The sequence below is a fragment of the Pollachius pollachius genome (assembly GCF_949987615.1).
Source record: "Pollachius pollachius genome assembly, chromosome: 8".
NCBI classification, from domain to species: domain Eukaryota; kingdom Metazoa; phylum Chordata; class Actinopteri; order Gadiformes; family Gadidae; genus Pollachius; species Pollachius pollachius.
The window spans coordinates 5,827,110-5,846,397 of NC_136941.1; the positions used below are offsets into that span (position 1 = coordinate 5,827,110).

The 19,288-nt window shown below is 47.2% G+C and overlaps 1 protein-coding gene across 1 annotated transcript in view; it reads right to left on the bottom strand.

Moving 5' to 3' along the window:
• Positions 1-255: 255 nt before the first annotated feature.
• LOC307079657 (guanine nucleotide-binding protein G(I)/G(S)/G(T) subunit beta-1-like) overlaps positions 256-19,288 on the bottom strand; it is a 32,087-nt gene continuing 13,054 nt past the window's right edge. The window contains exons 2-11 of the mRNA XM_079742110.1: positions 14,033-14,139; positions 12,821-12,859; positions 12,343-12,449; positions 9,303-9,366; positions 8,255-8,417; positions 7,166-7,232; positions 6,476-6,677; positions 5,704-5,920; positions 3,572-3,687; positions 256-2,675 (exon numbers count right to left, since the gene is read on the bottom strand). Coding sequence (XP_079598236.1) covers positions 3,581-3,687; positions 5,704-5,920; positions 6,476-6,677; positions 7,166-7,232; positions 8,255-8,417; positions 9,303-9,366; positions 12,343-12,449; positions 12,821-12,859; positions 14,033-14,089 — 1,023 coding nt within the window. The 5' untranslated portion in view covers positions 14,090-14,139 and the 3' untranslated portion in view covers positions 256-2,675; positions 3,572-3,580. The remainder of the gene's footprint in view (positions 2,676-3,571; positions 3,688-5,703; positions 5,921-6,475; positions 6,678-7,165; positions 7,233-8,254; positions 8,418-9,302; positions 9,367-12,342; positions 12,450-12,820; positions 12,860-14,032; positions 14,140-19,288) is intronic.

The following is a 19,288-nucleotide window of genomic DNA, read 5'->3' on the forward strand; positions in this document are numbered from 1 at the left end:
CACAATGCTGCACATTTTGAAAACGGCTTGTAATGGCTAATCACACTCACCTGGTGGTATGATATGTCCCCTTTAAGAAATACTTACGTGAACAATTTCAAATAAAAATGCCAGTTATTTAAATAATTCAGACTGCTGTAACGGTGGATAAGAAATTGTTTATTTGACTTAATTGTAATTACATGAAAGGAATCGTAAAAACACAATCTAAGTTCAGCGGTACCCATTCAAGCGAATGACACTCAACACAGCAGGTCATCTCAAACTGCTTTTATTACATCTTAAATAACAGTACATTTTAATATAGTTTCTATCTTGCATCCAGCTTTTCCGTTGTACACTGACTGACTTTAAAATTAAATACAAAAGGTGAAAAGGGATACAGTGGAGGGGGGCAGAGTTCTACAGTCATTTCATGGAGAAAGAGAAAGGAAAGGGAATTTAATTAATTTTTAATATTTTTTTATTTTATTTTTTGCCAACTCCAGGCCTAAACGCACAATTACAGCACATTTTTTTGTACAGAATGTCGCAGAGAAAAAAAAAAAGAATGAAAAAAATGCCACTACTGCTAAATAATGAGCGCCTGTTTACATGAAGGGAGAGAACGGATCATTCGGCCGTTCAGATGCTGCAAGTTCATTTCTCATTTTTTTATTATTAAAGGACAGAAAAAAAACCTGTTTGTTATAAAATGCTTCTTTCTTCGTAAGTGGATTTTTTTTTGTTTTGCTACAGAAGGAATGAAAATTTGTGTTTGTTCCATCTCAGTTTGTGTATGCTCATGTCTACGGTGTGCTTGCACGCACGCGGATGCATTTCAAAAAAAGGTTTTAACGTAAATCGTGTTTTTTTTTCTTCTTAATTTCTGAATCCTTCCCAAATATGGACCAAGTAACCATTTTTGTAGCGGCGTTTGCTTCTCGAGTGCATAGCTTTGACATTTTAATTGAATCATGTATGCACAGAGTAGCAAAGAACAAACAATATTAATAAACCCGGTTTAAATATCATTGTAATGATGATATATCCAACAGGTTATTTTCTTAAAGAAAAACATCAAAGGACTTAATTCCATATGCAGCTTTTTTTTTTTTTAAGCAATTCTACAGCATGCGATTCTAAGAGTTAACCCACCCATGGCAGACAACCAAAATCTTTTTTTTTCCATTTTTAACTTAAAAAGTTTCAGTATCATTATTTTCAAACATTGATTTATACAACATGTCATTCACAGAGTAGTAACTGCATTTCCAAGCACGGAATGGGCGTCTGTTGAAACAGAAAGCCTCGGAATGGACCCCGGGCCATTGTGGAGGTTCTCCTTACCCGACAGTGGAAGAAAAAAAAAACTCAACGAAAAAAAGAGGATAAACCAAAACCGATAAGGTATCATCGTTCCCAACCACAGTCAACACATAATAGGGATATGGAGAGTAAAAAAAAAAAAATTGCAAGAAATATATATATAAACAGATGGTTTAATCTTCATTTCGTTATTCTACATTTTCGCCAGACAAAAAAAGGTGAGAATGGTTAAAATGTTGTTGTTTTTTTGTTGTAGTTTTTCGTTCGGAAAAAAACGAGCATTCAATATCATAATAGCATGTGCTTTGTTAGTTACCTTGAAACATTTCTTCTTCCATATATATGTAAAGTTTAGATTTTGTGCAAAGAAAGAGAGCTAGATGTGGGGGAAGAAAAAAAATAGATATTAGGAGTCAAACGTACTGTGGGATTCAATAAGCAGACCAGCCAGACCCCTAGATGCCCCTAATGTTAAGCTCAGCCTGACCTTCTGCACTGGGATGAAGCTTGATTTAAAAAATGTCATGATAGTTCGCATGTTTTCCTGTGTGTGTGTGTGTGTGTGTGTGTGTGTGTGTGTGTGTGTGTGTGTGTGTGTGTGTGTGTGTGTGTGTGTGTGTGTGTGTGTGTGTGTTGGGTTGTTATTTTGTCAATCTACAAACAAAGTTCTCTAAAAATGTCTCAAGACTAGGAGATAGAACAAAGCTTTTTTTTTTTATCCTCACTATCCTCGACTTCGACATTCACCAAAATAGCGCCTCGACTGCCTTTTCGAAACCGAAAAAAAAGGAAAGAAAAAAATGAACCAAATTTCTTTCAAACAAAAATAAAATAAAACAGACACCGTCAAAAAGCTGTTACGAGCTAAGATAACTGGGCGTGTGATGACGTCACACCAAAGCTGTGTGCTGAGGAAGTAGAACACACTTGCACGGGTGGGGGTGGGGGAGGTGAGGGTGATGGGTGATGGGTGACGGGTGACGGGGGGAAGGGGGTGTGTGTTTTAGATCATTTACTACAATGCCAGACTGTTCTAGGGAGGAGTACAGTATCTCGTCTTCCTCTCCGTCACACGATTCAAATCCTAGACGTTTAAATTCTTATCTTTTTTTTCTTCTTTTTTTTTTTTCTTAAGCTGAGTGAGTGATAGAATAATTGTGCTCTTTTAAATGAAGGAGGAGAGAAATAAATGTTGCCCTTGGTAATTTTCTTTTTCGAGGTGGTGTGGGTGGGAGGTGGGGGGGAGAGAGCGGGGGCTGGAGTCAGTATTGTGGTATTTTTTTTTTGAGAAGATTGGATATGCAATAAAATCTAACGTTGTAATGTTGGAATGGTCTTCCGCTCAGCCGTCGTAGTCTGGAGGCCATCTGAAACAGGAGAGGAGGGATTAGTGGACCGCGCTGGGACCAACGGGAATCAAACCTGAAGAAACCCATCTCCACCAAGAATTCACACTTTTTCACTATTTGCACTTTGTGTTGTCCACTTCATTTTGAATCAATTCAAGACATTTGCGGACATCAAAGCGACAAGAATTACATATTAATGACTTAGATACGTTTTTTTGTGAAACGCTCGTAGATTTATTGATCATTCAAAAGTGATGAGTTACTATGGTAATTTGGCTGCTTGCTTCGCAGGGCTATGTCCTGTTGTATACTCAGTTCACCACCAGGTGGCATAAGAATCCAGGGCCTAGCTACATTTGTTTGCGTCATTAGTAAGAAACTCTCATAATGCACTCAAGTAGGAGAGAGGGAAGAATAGAGGGGGGGTTGGGATAGATAAGAGACTGCATCCAAGCTTAAGGGTGGGGGCAAAAGGGAGTCATAAAGGAGGGGTCAGAATGAGAGAATGAGAGGCTGCATTAGAGGAGGAGTAAGAACGAAAGCAAAAGGGAATAAGGTAGGTAGCAAAACACAGAGTGAGACAAAGATGGAAGGGAGGAAAAGAGAGAAAGTGGGACAAGGAAGAGGGATAGAAAGACCGATATAGAAAGAGAAAGAGGACCCTTTAGTTCCAGACACACTTCCCTCTAGAGACACTGACCTCTAGAGACACTGACCTCTAGAGACACTGACCTCTGCCCTCTCGTTACAGAGACATTGACCTCTAGAGACACTGACCTCTGCCCTCTAGCGACACTGACCTCTAGAGACACTGACCTCTGCCCTCTAGAGACACTGACCTCTCTGCTCTAGTTCCAGAGTCCTTGACCTCTGCCCTCTAGGAACCTTGACCTCTGCCCTCTAGCGACACTGACCTCTCCGCTCTAGTTCCAGATCTTGAGGAAGCTGTCCCAGGAGCCCGTTGCCACGGCCATCCCGTCGTCGGTCACTCCCAAGCAGCTCACACGGTTGTCATGGCCAGCCAACACGCCTGGAGGAAGAGAGAGAGACAGAGGGAGGCAGGTAGAGAGAGAGGAAGGGGGAGACAAAATGGATTGGAAAAATGGATTCTCAGAAAGACTGCCAACAAATCCGGCCCCATGTATACACATGGCCTTGTTAGAATATTACAAGGGATTGTCCGTTTTTTTCCTAAATGTTATGTTTCAACATAATGTGGTATATTATGCGAGTGCTCTAGGGATCTAGCCGAGTGAGATGTGAAATGGGCCCTGCGCTGATTATTCCAAACATCATCGATAAGTGTCGCCCAAATGTAATTATTTCGCAACAAATAGACGATGCGCAAATCCCAGACCTGTATCCCTAGCCCTGTATCTGTTACAAAAGCAGGTCCTGAAAGCTCCACCGCTCCTGCGAGGAAGTGGATAGGACTAAGAGAGGAGCCCCGCCCCATTGAGTAGTCCTTTTATTTTTCCCGGTTGAGTGGCCTTGGGTACGCATGAAAATAACCCATGAGCTCACTAAACATTACCTCATTATCGCCCCTGGAAATATATACCCTGAACCATGCTTAGAATCGCGGTAACTGTGTATGAGCATGTGGCTCTTGTTCAGGCCCGCCGCTCGCTATATGCAGAGTACGCAGAGTGTGTAGGGCACCAAGTACCTGGGGGGGCACCAAAAATTATGGTTTGTAAAAAAAAATAAAAAAATAAAAATAATTATTACATTATTGAATTAAAAAAATATATAAATTAGTTATGAAGAGGCCCACCGTTGTTTTTTCTTAATTGCATAACCTATCACTCAATTTCGCCAATTATATGTTTTTACCTAATATATGAAAAGAGAAGAGGCTCCCCTTCCCCCCCCCCCCCCCCCCCCCCCCACCCCCCCCCTTGCCGCTCGCGTAGGGCACCGAAAGGGCCAGCAGCGGCCCTGCTCTTGTTTAAGCCGAACAACCACGCACGATCAATATCTCCCCAAGTAATTCGTGCTCAGTGGGGCGTCTTCCTCTGTCTGGGTGGGATGCAGAGGAGTGGCTGATGGGGGGGTTCTTAACTCGCACGTTTTCAGTGGTGCGGGAGGGAACCCACATGCAGAACACACCCCCTCAGCCCCGCCCGGGTTCAAACGCTGAGATCCGTTCTCGATGCGGACGCGAACAGTGAGGTGACGACCGCGTCTCCCGTTTTAGGTCCCGGTGACTCTGTCCCACCCCTGCCCCCTCTGCCCATTCACCCTCACCACCACCCCGTCCCCTGCTGTGTGTGAGCGAGCGCCGATGAGTGAGTGAGTGAGTGAGTGAGTGTGTGATCGAGTGAGGGAGTGAGTGCATACGTGCGTGCGAGCGCCTGTGAGTGAGTGAGTGAGTGAGCAAGCGAGCGTGACTGAGTGAGTGAGTGAGTGACTGACTGAGAGAGTGAGTGAGTGAGCAAGCGAGCGTGACTGAGTGAGTGACTGAGAGAGTGAGTGAGTGAGTGAGTGAGCAAGCGAGCGTGACTGAGTGAGTGAGTGAGTGACTGACTGAGAGTGAGTGAGTGAGCAAGCGAGCGTGACTGAGTGAGTGACTGAGAGAGTGAGTGAGTGAGTGAGTGAGCAAGCGAGCGTGACTGAGTGAGTGACTGAGAGAGTGAGTGAGTGAGTGAGTGAGCAAGCGAGCGTGACTGAGTGAGTGACTGAGAGAGTGAGTGGGTGAGTGGGTGGGTGACAGAGAGCAAGTGAGTGAGCGTGACTGAGTGAGTGACGAAGCGCCCGTGAGTGAATGAGTGAGTGAGTGACGAAGCGCCCGTGAGTAAATGAGTGACGAAGCGCCCGTGAGTGAGTGACTGACTGAGTGACTGAGTGAGTGACGAAGCGCCCTTGAGTAAGTGAGTGACGAAGCGCCCGTGAGTGAGTGAGTGACTGACTGAGTGACTGAGTGAGTGACGAAGCGCCCTTGAGTAAGTGAGTGACGAAGCGCCCGTGAGTGAGTGAGTGACTGACTGAGTGACTGAGTGAGTGACGAAGCGCCCGTGAGTGAGAGAGTGAGCTAGGTGCGTACCTGCGCGGTCGGCCTTGAGGGTGTCCCACACGTTGCAGTTGAAGTCGTCGTAGCCGGCGAGCAGCAGACGGCCGCTCTTGGAGAACGCCACGGAGGTGATGCCGCAGATGATGTTGTCGTGCGAGTACACCATCAGCTCCTGGTCGGCGCGCAGGTCGAACAGCCGGCAGGTGGCGTCGTCAGAGCCCGTGGCAAAGGCGTTGCCGTTGGGGAAGAACTGCATTGTGGGGGAGAGAGACGGTGATCAGTAAGGCTTTGGCGTTCAAACACAGATGGCCACATTTTTCTTGGGCTAGGTGAAAACACCGGTCAAGGAGCCCGATCTAAGGCTTTAATGATTCAATCCTGGTGGGATTAAACATAATATTATTACTTTTTTGAAATTAAGGAAATAAAAGGAGTATTGCCATCAAACTATTAAACTATTGACATGTACTACCTTTCCATATTTAAATGGCTTCAATGAAATTGACTTTGTTGCTGAGCTATGAAAGTCCTTGGTTCAATTCAGTTACACGTTTATATGACTTGAATTAATGCTAAATCTACTATTCAAGTCGTTTTCTACCATTTCAATCCACATGTTAAATCTAAATTAATTTAAAAAAATTCTGTCATATCTACGACAGTCATACTTAAACGGGGATATATTCAGAACGCTAAACAAGGACAAACGCCTAAACTATTAAAGTCTCCAATTCCAATTTTCCCTCTCCTCCGCCCTAACGAAGGAGGACGGTACACCACCCCCCGGGGTGCAGCGCTGCCTTACACAGATGGCGTTGATGTCCGACTCGTGGCCAGTGAAGGTCTGTCTGCACATTCCTTCTCTGACGTCCCACAGCTTGGCGGACGCGTCGCACGCCCCAGACACAAACAGCCTGGTGTCGGGCGCCAGGGACAGGCTCATCACGTCGCCGGTGTGCCCGGCGAAGGTGGTCGTCTGCTGGCCGGTCTCGATGTCCCACAGGGCGCTGGGTAGGGGGAGAGCCGGGGACAGGGCGGTGAGGGGTGGTTCTGGCAGCTGATTAATCGGTTAATCACTCCACCGTCAGTACATACTGTTGTATGTAAATGCAGGGTTTTTTTATTGCTTTTTTGTAAACGCATTTATCCATGGCGATTTTTATTTTACTGGGACCAGGAAAATAAACCAATGGGTGCAGACAAAGTGTTCATATGGGCTGGTTGAGAATAGCATTATTAACCCTATATATGAATAGTCAAACAAACTTGTATTATAAAACAACGGATCATCTGAGGAACAGACAGGTGTGCATGTAGAACACCACTTCCTATAAGGATATGCCAATTTACATTCATATTGACCGATAATATGTACTCTCCGTGTAACCGTTCAGCCTTAAAATGCATCTTGCAGTAGGATGTCAGGGAGGATACGAGCCAAGCGTTGGGTGTTGTCTGCAGAGCCAGCCCACTTGCCTGCAGTACCCATACTCACCAGGTGGTGTCTCCAGAACTGGTGACGATCCCGTTGTCATCCAGGAAACGACAGCAGGACAGGTAACCTGACAGGAAGTAGAGAGGCAAGAAATGGTTAAAAAGGCAAACAACAAAACTACAGCAGAAACCATTATATTGGAAGCATGGTGTAGGGCTTCTCTCCAGAGTTCTGGCCCTACAGGAGTATTCAGGGTGGTGGTGGGGTGTATGAGGGAGTTGGACAGAGCATGTGATCTGACTACCTCCTCACCAGAGACAGAAGGGACTAGTCAGCCTCTCTCCCACAGACTCAGAGTTGACCCCCACCCACCCCTCCCAGACAGATCTTCCTAAACCAAGCGAACAACAGAAGCTAAAATGCTGACACACTTCCTGCATCATGTGACATTCAATGGCTGAGTGCTCCCTGCCCTTAGAGCTTTGCGCTGTGGTTAGCACTAAGCTATTAGTAGTGAAACAGACGTCTTTCTGCTAAGAATCTAATAAGACGGCCCCTCACTGCATAAGTTACACGCGTTCGGGGGGGCTGGTGTTGCGTTGTGATGGATATGTTTATGTATTAGTAGTAGTAATAGTAGTAAAAGTAGTAGTGGACCTGATACGTGCCACAATGTTAGCCGAAGTTCTGCTTTTTCCAAAAGACATTTTAACAAGTTGGCAACTGCCATCCCTTTTTATATAGTAACTTGATCACATTTGGTGACTTGGATCAACTTCTATGTAAAAATAACATCATCAAATTCTATGTAGGGTAAATTGAGATCCCATTTGATACAGGACTTGATTCCCTTCATAGAAAATAACACATTGCCATTCTACACGGAATTCACCATTTCTATAATAAATATAACAGCCCACACATCATCAATGCAGAAACTTTCAAATGTACAATTCACAAATAAAGAAACTAGGGATGGGCGATATATATATTCATATATATCGAGAAATAGATATAAAAATGTATATTGTATTTATTTTTACAGACCGTTTCCATCACAATGTTGAACTTTTATGTTAATTCTTAAAAAAAACCCTCAACTTTAAGTCACCCTTATTCAGCGAGCACCGGGCTTCGGGACGGGCCTACCTGTGTGTCCGGCCAGCTCGCGGCTCACGCGGACGTTGCCCTCGCGGGTCTTCAGGTTGTAGATGGAGCAGATGTTGTCCAGGCCTCCGCAGGCCACATAGTTCCCAGAGGGGGCGTAGGCGCAGGTCATCACCCAGGAGGAGCGCAGGGGGATGGCGTGGACCTAGCGGACACCGGGGGAGGACCACAGAACCATCAGTGGAGGTTCTCGTCATGAACCCCGTTGTGACGAGAGATTCAACCAGGACCACATGATTTCCCTGTGTGTTTGTCTGTAACTGTTTGTCTGTATAAATAAAGGTTGAATAAAAAAAAAAATTCAATGATGGCAATGCGCCTTTTAGCGACCGAGGTACGATTGAACCCCGAAGTCGTGTGCTACAGGCAGGTCAGAGGGAGGAGAGAGAGGTTCCCTCCCTCTGTCCACCTGCTCCGTGTCCTCGCTGACCCGTCCATACAGGCACAAGAGGCCGGTCATCATGTATATCGAGAGATAGAATTAAAAAGGAAAGTCATTCCTAGTCATCCAGTTGATACGTTAATGATGACACGATCCAAGGGCTCACCCTCGGGATATCGGGGGGGTGGGTCACCTCCCCGACGCCATGACATCCCACTACCAGGAAATAGTACTTATTGCTCTTTTTCTTTCCGCGTCAGAGGAGGATATTATGCCGGGACGAGACGTAGGAGGAATGTAATTTGATCAAACAGGATTTGATTAAGTAAAGTGCTGCCTGAATACTGCGTACTAGTATGTACTAGTATATAAGTATATCAGGCCTTAACTGCGTAGCCATTGGTTGGACCCGTTGTTCCCGTGTGCTCACTCAGGCATTGATGAACAAACAATACTGAAGAAGCGCGTGTGCAATTCTATTTGTAAACTAAGCAAACAAAGCAGAATGGTGTTTGAGATGGGTTGTTTTTCATGGGGCCGTGCCTTGTTGTGTTGCACATGAACAATAATACGAGAGCCAGCATCCATTTTGATTCCATGTAGTCATTAGGGGTTTGCTGGGCTCCTCGGAGTGCGGCTGGGCCCTACCTTGTTCGTGGTGTAGCTGTCCCAGATGATGAGCTTTCCATCCTGGGAGGCGCTGACTAAAAGCCTGGTGGAAAGAAAAACAAATAAATAAAGATCAGGGAACACGGTGCATTATAGGAGCCAGACCCCGTGATGATAATGGCCAGTCAATCAAGGCCCCGGCAGAACATAAACCCTGAGAGCCCTTTCATGAAAACAAAGAAACGTCCGGTCAAAACACAAATCGAGTCTTCTGCGCGATACAGAATAATATTGTATGAAGTGCTGGGACACGTTTGTGGGCCGAGATAGGGATGGACATTGATATCAACACCCAAAAATACTTGGCAATCATCTTTAAAATTAAAAATGTATGTTTATTTATTAAAAGCAAAAATTTGTCGTGCGAGCAAAAATTACCATTTCAAAATAAAATGTATGCTGATTATACCGATACATTTACTGATAAAACAGCATCGTGCGTGTGTTCGTACGGTGCACTAGTTATGCTTTCAGGGCGTGTGCGGAGCACAGAGAACTCCTAGCTGTTAACACCGGTGCTATTGGCTCTTCCACATTGCAAATAATACAAAATGGAAACTGTTATAGTGAGGCTCGGTCGTGCAGCAGGCACCCCAAGTGGCTGGCCAATGGCGTCGCCCGGAGGAGGCTGGTGTGTTGTTGCGCTGTTGTGGACGGCGCGGCGCGGCTTCCCGGGGGGGCCGCCGTGTGTTATCTGATTATGTCCAACAAGAGTAACCACAGTGATGAGCTCCCCGAAGCCCAGAGCAGAGGGAACGGGAGCGCACGCGCCGGGACTCGGCGGGTCACGACAGCCCGGCCTGCTGGGACCGCCAGCGTCTTAACTACCTGTGAGGCAGACGCGCCGCAGATGAGGCCAGTGGCGCCAGGAATAAAGAGGCCGCGTATAGTGGGAGCTAGCGCTGGAGCTAGGATTAGAGCTAGCAGTAGAGCTAGGAGCAGAGCTAGCACTGGAGCTAGGAGCAGAGGTAGCACTGGGGCTAGGAGCAGAGCTAGCGCTGGAGCTGGGAGTAGAGCTAGCGCTGGAGCTGGGAGCAGAGCTAGCGCTGGAGCTGGGAGTAGAGGTAGTGCTGGAGCTAGGAGCAGAGGTAGTGCTGGAGCTGGGAGTAGAGCTAGCGGTGGAGCTAGGAGTAGAGCTAGCGCTGGAGCTAGGAGCAGAGGTAGCACTGGAGCTAGGAGCAGAGGTAGTGCTGGAGCTAGGAGCAGAGGTAGTGCTGGAGCTGGGAGCAGAGCTAGCGCTGGAGCTGGGAGTAGAGCTAGCGGTGGAGCTAGGAGCAGAGCTAGCGCTGGAGCTAGGAGCAAAGCTAGCGCTGGAGCTGGGAGTAGAGCTAGCGGTGGAGCTAGGAGCAAAGCTAGGTCTGGAGCTCAGAGTAGAGCTAGCGGTGGAGCTAGGAGTAGAGCTGGCGGCGGGGCTAGTATTGAAGTATCATGGTCTTTGTGAGGTTCTAAAACAACTCGGTAATACTGCATATTCAGAGATATCACTTGTTGCCGTATGTGAATCCACCCAGTTTCTACTCACAATTGTAGTTGCATCAACAATTTTGTAGGGAGCAGAAAGCAAAGTACGCAAAAACAAAGCGACGTGGAAAGGAAACAAATCTGGGGCTGGATTCGAACCATCCACCCCAAGTGGCCGAGCTCCACCGGAGAAAGATGCTTAGAGAGAGATTGCGATGCATTAACTGACCTTCCAAACACACTGCAATATAGCCCGAGAGGACTCAACTACAACTCCCTCCTCTTGGTACACTACCACAGATTTTTTTTTTAACAATCTGAACCGATTACTTGCCCATTACTTCTTTACTTTTCATTTTATCTGGGCTTCACAAGACATAACCCAATCAAATAATAGATGTATGTATCCATCAGGGGGATGAAGTAAGACAAGCGGCCAGATTAACTATCTGGAGCAGACTTAATCCTGTGCTTTTAGGGGCGTGGTCCCCGGCAACACCGTAATACTACAAACTGTTGGTGCGGTTTAGGAGTGTTTTGGTTTCCAAACTTGACTGTCAGTCATTCTGTGGGCGCAGTGGGCCATAGACGGACAGAACCTGGATATGCCATTTAGAGCAGAGAAAACTGAAGAATACGTAACTCAACAATGGCAGTTAAACATAATTAAATAGGGAAACAGGACTCAATTCTTTAAAGGCTTCAAAGTAAAATCTCAAGGGCTAGTGTTTGTCTGTCTGGTTTTTGAGGGATTAGAGGGCCGGGCAGCTGGGTTTTAAGACTGGCTTGGTAGGTTGGTTAGTGAGTCGACAAAGCAGTTTGGTTGGGTTTGGGCATTAGTGCTATGGCATCCCCGCGGAGTGGAACACACCTGCGCCGGAGTAATTAGCTTGTTGCTGAGAGAGGTGTGTGCATGGGTGTATGCGTGTGCGTGCTTCTCCTGGGACGGTGCTCGGTGAAGACGAGACACACACGTAGAGCAAGAGACGCACACACAAACACAGAAATGGAGAGAGACACGCATAGGAGTGAGTTAAGAAGAAAAAAAAAACGGTGTTCTTTGTCCGCACACGCTCTGCACACGGCTCCAGACGACACCATTTTGAGTATTTTCTCTGCCCTCATTTGCCACCCCTCATGCACACAAACAGTGAGCACCACCGTACACATAAACACACTCGCACTCCATTCACCGACGGCTGCCCGGACTGCACACAAGCGCATGCACGGTTGGGCACGCACACACACACACACACACACACGCACACACACAGACACACCAAAACACACAAAGAAAAACAACAACACAAAAACAACATCTTTCCTACGGAAAGGGCATGCGGGCGCCAAGTGAAAAGGCTTTTTGCTCTTTTTGTGTGAATGGTTCCTCTGGACGGAGATGCAGTCCATCACAAAGACGGAGCTGGCAACCATTTACATCCATTTCCTGGATGTGGGTGAAGGGTGGGGGAGGAAGGGAGGAAGGGAGGCAGGGGGGGGGGGGGGGCCCAGATTGAATTATTCAGCAAACGGACTGAATGCGTGTGGATGTGATTACCTGGAGTCAGTGCCCCAGTGCATGGCGTAGATCTTAGCCAGATGCCCCCTGAGTGTCCGCCGAGTGCGCATCTGAATTCGGCCAACGGGTTCGATGTTAGCTGTGATCTGGAGACGGGAAGAACCACACCCACGTAAACATTGACGGGCGCGTACATCGAGACGCACTTGGAGGCTGAGGACACTGTTAGGTCCTGCCTACAATGCTCCTGTTCTAAGGCAGTCAAGCTCAAAGGGGACGGGTAAGGACATTGTTAAAGGGTCTGTGGTTTGGCAACCCAGGTTCTAAAATTAACCTTCAGTCGTTTGAGGTAAAAGTGCCTGCAAAATGACTGGGTTGAATGTATAAATATAATGTAAAATCATGGATTTAGCAACACTGTACCAAACACAACATACGCTAACAGCATTTACTTTCTAATTGAAGACGGTACAATTAAAATGAATGTGTTGTAGGGAGGTACGGTTAGATCACTCACCTGAGAGAGGGTCGCGTCTGCACATGCTTTTCTGGCATCCTAGGAGAACAGCAACACAATCGGATCACTCACAGATCACACTCAAATGTCACAGTCTAGTTCCACCGGCACTCAAGGCACGGTGTCTGGCGAATCACTCTGCAGACTGATGAGTGTGCAGGAAGGACTGTGGTAACCAACTGTGCCTTTTGACTGAAATAATGTGGATTGAGAGAAAAGGGTTTTACTGAACCAAGCTAACCCAGGACCTCAGCTAGTTAGCCTGCTAGCGTAGCATAACGTTCATGTCAAGATGGAGGCCAGCACCTCTCCAAGCAGATTAAATCCTAATTATATAAGCTGTCTGTTTGATAGAACTCAAGGTTGTCTCAAACAAAATTGTGTTACAGCTAAGCTAGTTTATACTAGCTCAAAGACACACCAACTTTATTGATATGCCCAATGCATATCAATAAAGATACTTACACCTGTAATTACAATGGCCACGCCCATCAAGGGATGTTCAATAAATATCCCAATAACCAACAACAATATCTAATTTATAACGTAGTTAAACCAAACAAATATTCTACATTATTTATTGTAAATACCATTAAGAGGCTTAACAATGACATCACTTTGGCCACCTAAACATCCCACGTCTACTTTCTTATTCCGAACGAAATACATATTAAGGAGATTATAGACCGGGTTAATGTGATTAGGGAAACACAACGTGGACACAACCGATCAATCCCAACGGAAAGTTAATATTTGTTTTTATGTTGTAGTGATGACCTCATCAAACAAACAGAACAGCCATGAGTAAACCACTAGATTAGTCCGATTAGATTTTTACTGCTTTGACAAAGCATATGAATACTTTTGCGTAATAATTTGAGTGATTGTATTTTCTCTATCCAAACACACAGTTAATGTGTGCTTTGAATACGATCTTCCCCGTTATTAATTACTCTCCTGGTTAGATAAAAAAAAAAAAATTAACAAATCAAATAAATACAAGTTCAGGGATCCGTCTCTGATCTGCAACCAAACCCGCAGGCCGGACCCCAGTGTGTGTGTGTGTGTGTGTGTGTGTGTGTGTGTGTGTGTGTGTGTGTGTGTGTGTGTGTGTGTGTGTGTGTGTGTGTGTGTGTGTGTGTGTGTGTGTGTGTGTGTGTGTGTGTGTGTGTGTGTGTGTGTGTGTGTGGACAAGGGAGGTCTGGGACTCACTCTGATCTGGTTCTTGAGTTGCTCGGCCTCCGTGCGTAGCTGATCGATTTCGCTCATTTTCCTCTGCTAAGGTTGTGCTTCGCTCCGCCGCCTGGTCTCTAGCTGATCTGTAGGGGGGCACATAGGGGAGAGACACAGGCATCAGTAGGGGCACAGGAGAGAGAGAGACAGGCATCAGTGGGGGCACATAGGGGAGAGACACAGGCATCAGTAGGGGCACAGGAGAGAGAGAGACAGGCATCAGTGGGGGCACAGAGGGGAGAGACACAGGCATCAGTAGGGTACAGGAGAGAGAGAGAGACAGGCATCAGTGGGGGCACAGGAGAGAGAGAGACAGGCATCAGTGGGGGCACAGGAGAGAGAGAGACAGGCATCAGTGGGGGCACATAGGGGAGAGACACAGGCATCAGTAGGGGCACAGGAGAGAGAGAGACAGGCATCAGTGGGTGCACAGGAGAGAGAGAGACAGGCATCAGTGGGGGCACAGAGGGGAGAGACACAGGCATCAGTGGGGTACAGGAGAGAGAGAGACAGGCATCAGTGGGGGCACAGGAGAGAGAGAGACAGGCATCAGTAGGGTACAGGAGAGAGAGAGACAGGCATCAGTGGGGGCACAGGAGAGAGAGAGACAGGCATCAGTGGGGGCACAGGAGAGAGAGAGACAGGCATCAGTGGGGGCACAGGAGAGAGAGACAGGCATCAGTGGGGGCACAGGAGAGAGAGAGAGAGAGAGAGAGACAGGCATCAGTGGGGGCACAGAGGGGAGAGAGAGATACAGGCATCAGTGGGGGCACAGGAGAGAGACAGAGGCATCAGTGGGGGCACAGGAGAGAGAGACAGAGGCATCAGTGGGGGCACAGGAGAGAGAGAGAGACAGGCATCAGTGGGGGCACAGAGGGGAGAGAGAGACAGGCATCAGTGTGGGGACAGAGGAGAGAGAGAGACAGGCATCAGTGTGGGGACAGAGGAGAGAGAGAGACAGGCATCAGTGTGGGCACAGGAGCGAGAGAGACAGGTATCAGTGTGGGGACAGAGAAGAGAGAGAGAGACAGGTATCAGTGTGGGGACAGAGGGGTGGATGTTGAGATGGGTAAGACAGGGGGCTGGATGTTGGGATGGGTTGGACAGAGACTGCGAGACAGAGAGAGAGATAGAGGGTTCAATGTGGGGACACAGGAGCGAGAGAAAGGGAGACAGAGGGAGAGAGAGGGCTCAATGTGGGGACACAGTAGGGAGAGAGAAAGCAAGAGAGGGCTCAAGGTGTGGCAAGTCAGACAGTTAGCAGGACATCAGAAAAAGTATTAGGCTAGACTCCAATGTAAAAAATGTTTAGGTCTTTGGATTGAGAAGGTCAAAATTTACAAAAATGCTGAAGAACTTGTCCATTAGGAGATAGAGCAAACACTGTGAAGTGATAAACAAGTTATTCCACCTTTGAAGAATCTGCTAGCATCGCGTTGTCTACGCCCGAGTCTGATAGCTTCCCTGTTGCCTATGCTACAGTCCGATAGCATCCCTGTTGCCTATGCTACAGTCCGATAGCATCCCTGTTGCCTATGCTACAGTCCGATAGCATCCCTGTTGCCTATGCTACAGTCCGATAGCATCCCTGTTGCCTATGCTACAGTCTGATAGCATCCCCGTTGCCTATGCTAGCGTCTTAGCCCCTGACAAAGTCACTGGGATCCAGGGACGCCACAACACTCTAGAAGAACGAATACAAGCCACGTCTGCATCAGCTTCCAACCGTTACCTAGCAACAGGCAATCTCGGCAGCTTAGTTTAGACCAAGATCCCAAACGGGAAAAAAAAACAGAACCTCATTGAATGTTGCCTTCCCCCCTGCTACCCCAACAAAACTGGGGCAGAACAAGGTGGTCTCGATTGAGAAAGCAACCACGCTCCTGAACAGGAATTGCGTCAAGTATGATCCATCCAGCAGGTTAGAAAGCAGGCGTACCCCGACTCTACCTGGCCAAAACGAACCCAGGCCTGGCTAGCTTCACACAAAAGGCAAAAGGTGTGCGTGCGTGTGTGGGCCGGGGAGGGTCCATCCAACCTTGAGGGGGAGTCCCGTGTAAGGTGCGCCGGCGTGGAAGGGTTCCTGGTGCGACTGCGGCTCAATAGTATCGGTCGGGGCGGCCACTGGTAAAGCTCTCAGGAGCTCTGGCCCGGGGGCTCTAAAACTCTCCTCCAATGTCATCCTGGTAATCCTGGGACACGGTTGATTCAGCTCCTCCAGCCAAATCCGTTTAAGACAAAACTTGCTGATGATCCTAAAAGCAGCGGCCATCCAGCTGACCCCAATCCGCTTCTATACGCCCTTAGTCCTGACACCTTTCACTGGTTCACCAGTCGGACACTTTCACTGGTTTAGTGTCCACCACCGTCACTGGTTCACAGGTACTACCACCTTCGCCGGTTCACTAGTACCACGCCGTTGCCGGGGAAATAGTATCAACACCTTCGCCGGTGCATTAGTACCAACACCTTCACTGGTTCACTAGTACCAACACCTTCACTGGTTCACTAGTACCAACACCATCGCCGGTGCACTAGTACCAACACCATCGCCGGTGCACTAGTGCCAACACCTTCACTGGTTCACTAGTACCAACACCTTCACTGGTTCACTAGTACCAACACCATCGCCGGTGCACTAGTGCCAACACCTTCACTGGTTCACTAGTACCACCACCTTGACTGGTTCACTAGTACCAACACCTTCACTGGTTCACTAGTACCAACACCTTCACTGGTTCACTAGTACCAACACCTTCACTGGTTCACTAGTACCAACACCTTCACTGGTTCACTAGTACCAACCACCTTCACTGGTTTACCTGTTCTGACACCTTCACAGGTTGACCTGTTTTAACACCTTCACTGGTTTACCTGTTCTGACACGTTCACTGGTTTACCTGTTCTGACAAGTCTATTGCTTAACTAGTACTGGTACATCTACTAGTGCAAACACTTTCACCAGTTCACTTGTACCTCCACTGATACGTTGATTAATCGTCATGGTACATTTAGTTTAAATGAATTAAAAACATCCCATGCACTTCTTAAGCTAATTAGAACAATTACACTCTACTTCTTCAATATGTTCAGATTCCACCAATCACAGTTACGCCTAAATTATATTTTGGGGGACAAATCAACATGATAAAAACCGTCCTGTTCTGGAACTGCAGTACAGCCCATGATTTCAAATTTGCCGACAGCTGACATTCATGCACAATCGTGCCTTACCTCTTTCTCTTTCCCCTGGTTTCAATACAGATCCTATATCCTGCAAGACTCTCTGACTGGAGACCTTGCTCTTCAAGCACTCAGCGTTTCACTGGCTACCTGTCTGTCTACCTGATTGGCCAACCAGCCTAAACAGGTCTTCGTCCAAGCAATGCGTCTTAACCCCCTCCATAATCTTGTTGATAAAAAAAGTCGACGTAATCTACGTAATGAGCGCGCTGTGTCAGTCCCAGTTTAATCGACCCGCTGGTGGCCTTTACAACAAAAGCTTTATGGGCAGGGATCAGCTTTCAGTACAACCTATATGGAAAACACCAGTGTACACACCTGTGCCATTTCAAAACAAAACAAATAACCCACCGGTTCAAAAGGGCAAAACCAACAGCTGGACAGTGATTGTTTACTGGTAGATTCAAGGTTTGGTCGCTGAACGTTTACTGGTAGATTCATGGTTTGGTCACTGAACATTTACTGGTAGATTGAAGGTTTACTCAATTTGTTATAAACCCACACAGCTATTGGTCACATTTACGTTAAGTATAAAGGGTCATCAAAGGGTAATAGTTTTTGGAGTAAATGCTACAAAGGCAACCTCCATCTTTTATACTACAATTCAACTAGAAGGTCTTCGATTAAATACCAACGTCGTCCCACATTCTGTTGAATAAAGGTTTTATCAGACAAATAGATAAAAAACAGAAAATAGAAATAGAAAGTGGAATGCTTCATTATTATCTAACTGCACAGCCCGTTTGTGTGTGTGTGTGTGTGTGTGTTGGGTGTGTGTGTGTGTGTGTGTGTGTGTGTGTGTGTGTGTGTGTGTGTGTGTGTGTGTGTGTGTGTGTGTGTGTGTGTGTGTGTGTGTGTGTGTGTGTGTGTGTGTGTGTGTGGGGGGGGTGGGTGTAGTGGTTTAACGCTGGGCTCTGGCCAGGGGGCGAAACGGTGTAACACTAAGCTGCCCTTTATTTAGTCCCAATCTGACCATCCGGTTTAGTTATATATTAATAGCGGAATGGTTCTTACTCATTGTTGTTTGTGCGTGTGCCTGTGGCCTTTGTGCCCTTAGAGAGGAAAAGGGGAAGGAACCCAGGTCTGTGAAAAGACGAAATTCCTCGGCCCAAAACAACTTAATGATTACAGAGAGTGCACTGGATTATGACCAGAATTCAGAGGTTGCCTGCAATTTCGGTTGTATTCTTCTTTATCGGAAAGGGTGACGATATATATATATATAAATGTGGAGAAATGTGCCTCTCAAGGGGCAGAGCTTTGTGAAGATGGCAGAGGTGTGATTCAAAGGGCCCATTTATTCCTGTGCTGGTTGTGGGAGTGCTGCAGCCGCTGCCAGCAGCCACGATAGAGCGAGCATCAGCACACTGCTGCCTTTTCTCGCTCTCCCTCCCTTTCCCTCTGTCGGCTATTTTTAGAGAGGAGCTGGGGGAGGAGGAAGAGGAGGGAGGAGGAGGAGGTGGGCGGAGGAGGGAAGCAGACTTAACATTTTCCAGCCAGTCCTATCGGCTCCGACATCTCCAGCACAACGCGGTGACAAGGAGAGAGGGAAGTGAAATCTGATTCCCCGCGCGCGCACACACACACACACACACACACACACACACACACACACACACACACACACACACACACACACACACAGACACACACACACACACGACCAAGTCGAAGTGCGGACTCACTATTAACTTTTGCATTAGGCAGGGTTCAGAGGAGACCAAACCTGTACACCTGAAAACAACAGCAGGAAGATGTGCCGTGTTTGACGACACAGACCAGAGCCCTAAGTTCACCGGGGCACTGTATAAACAACCGCAAATACTTGTCTTGAACGCACCACAGCCCCAGTCTTGTGTGTGGATGACACACACTGTGGGCCATAGTTCAGCCATGAACATTTGGGCGTGATGCAACATGAATTCCCAGGAGTCATCGTGGGCTGTTGTTTGCATGTTGGGGGGGGGGGGTAAGAGAGGAGGGCTGTGTTGG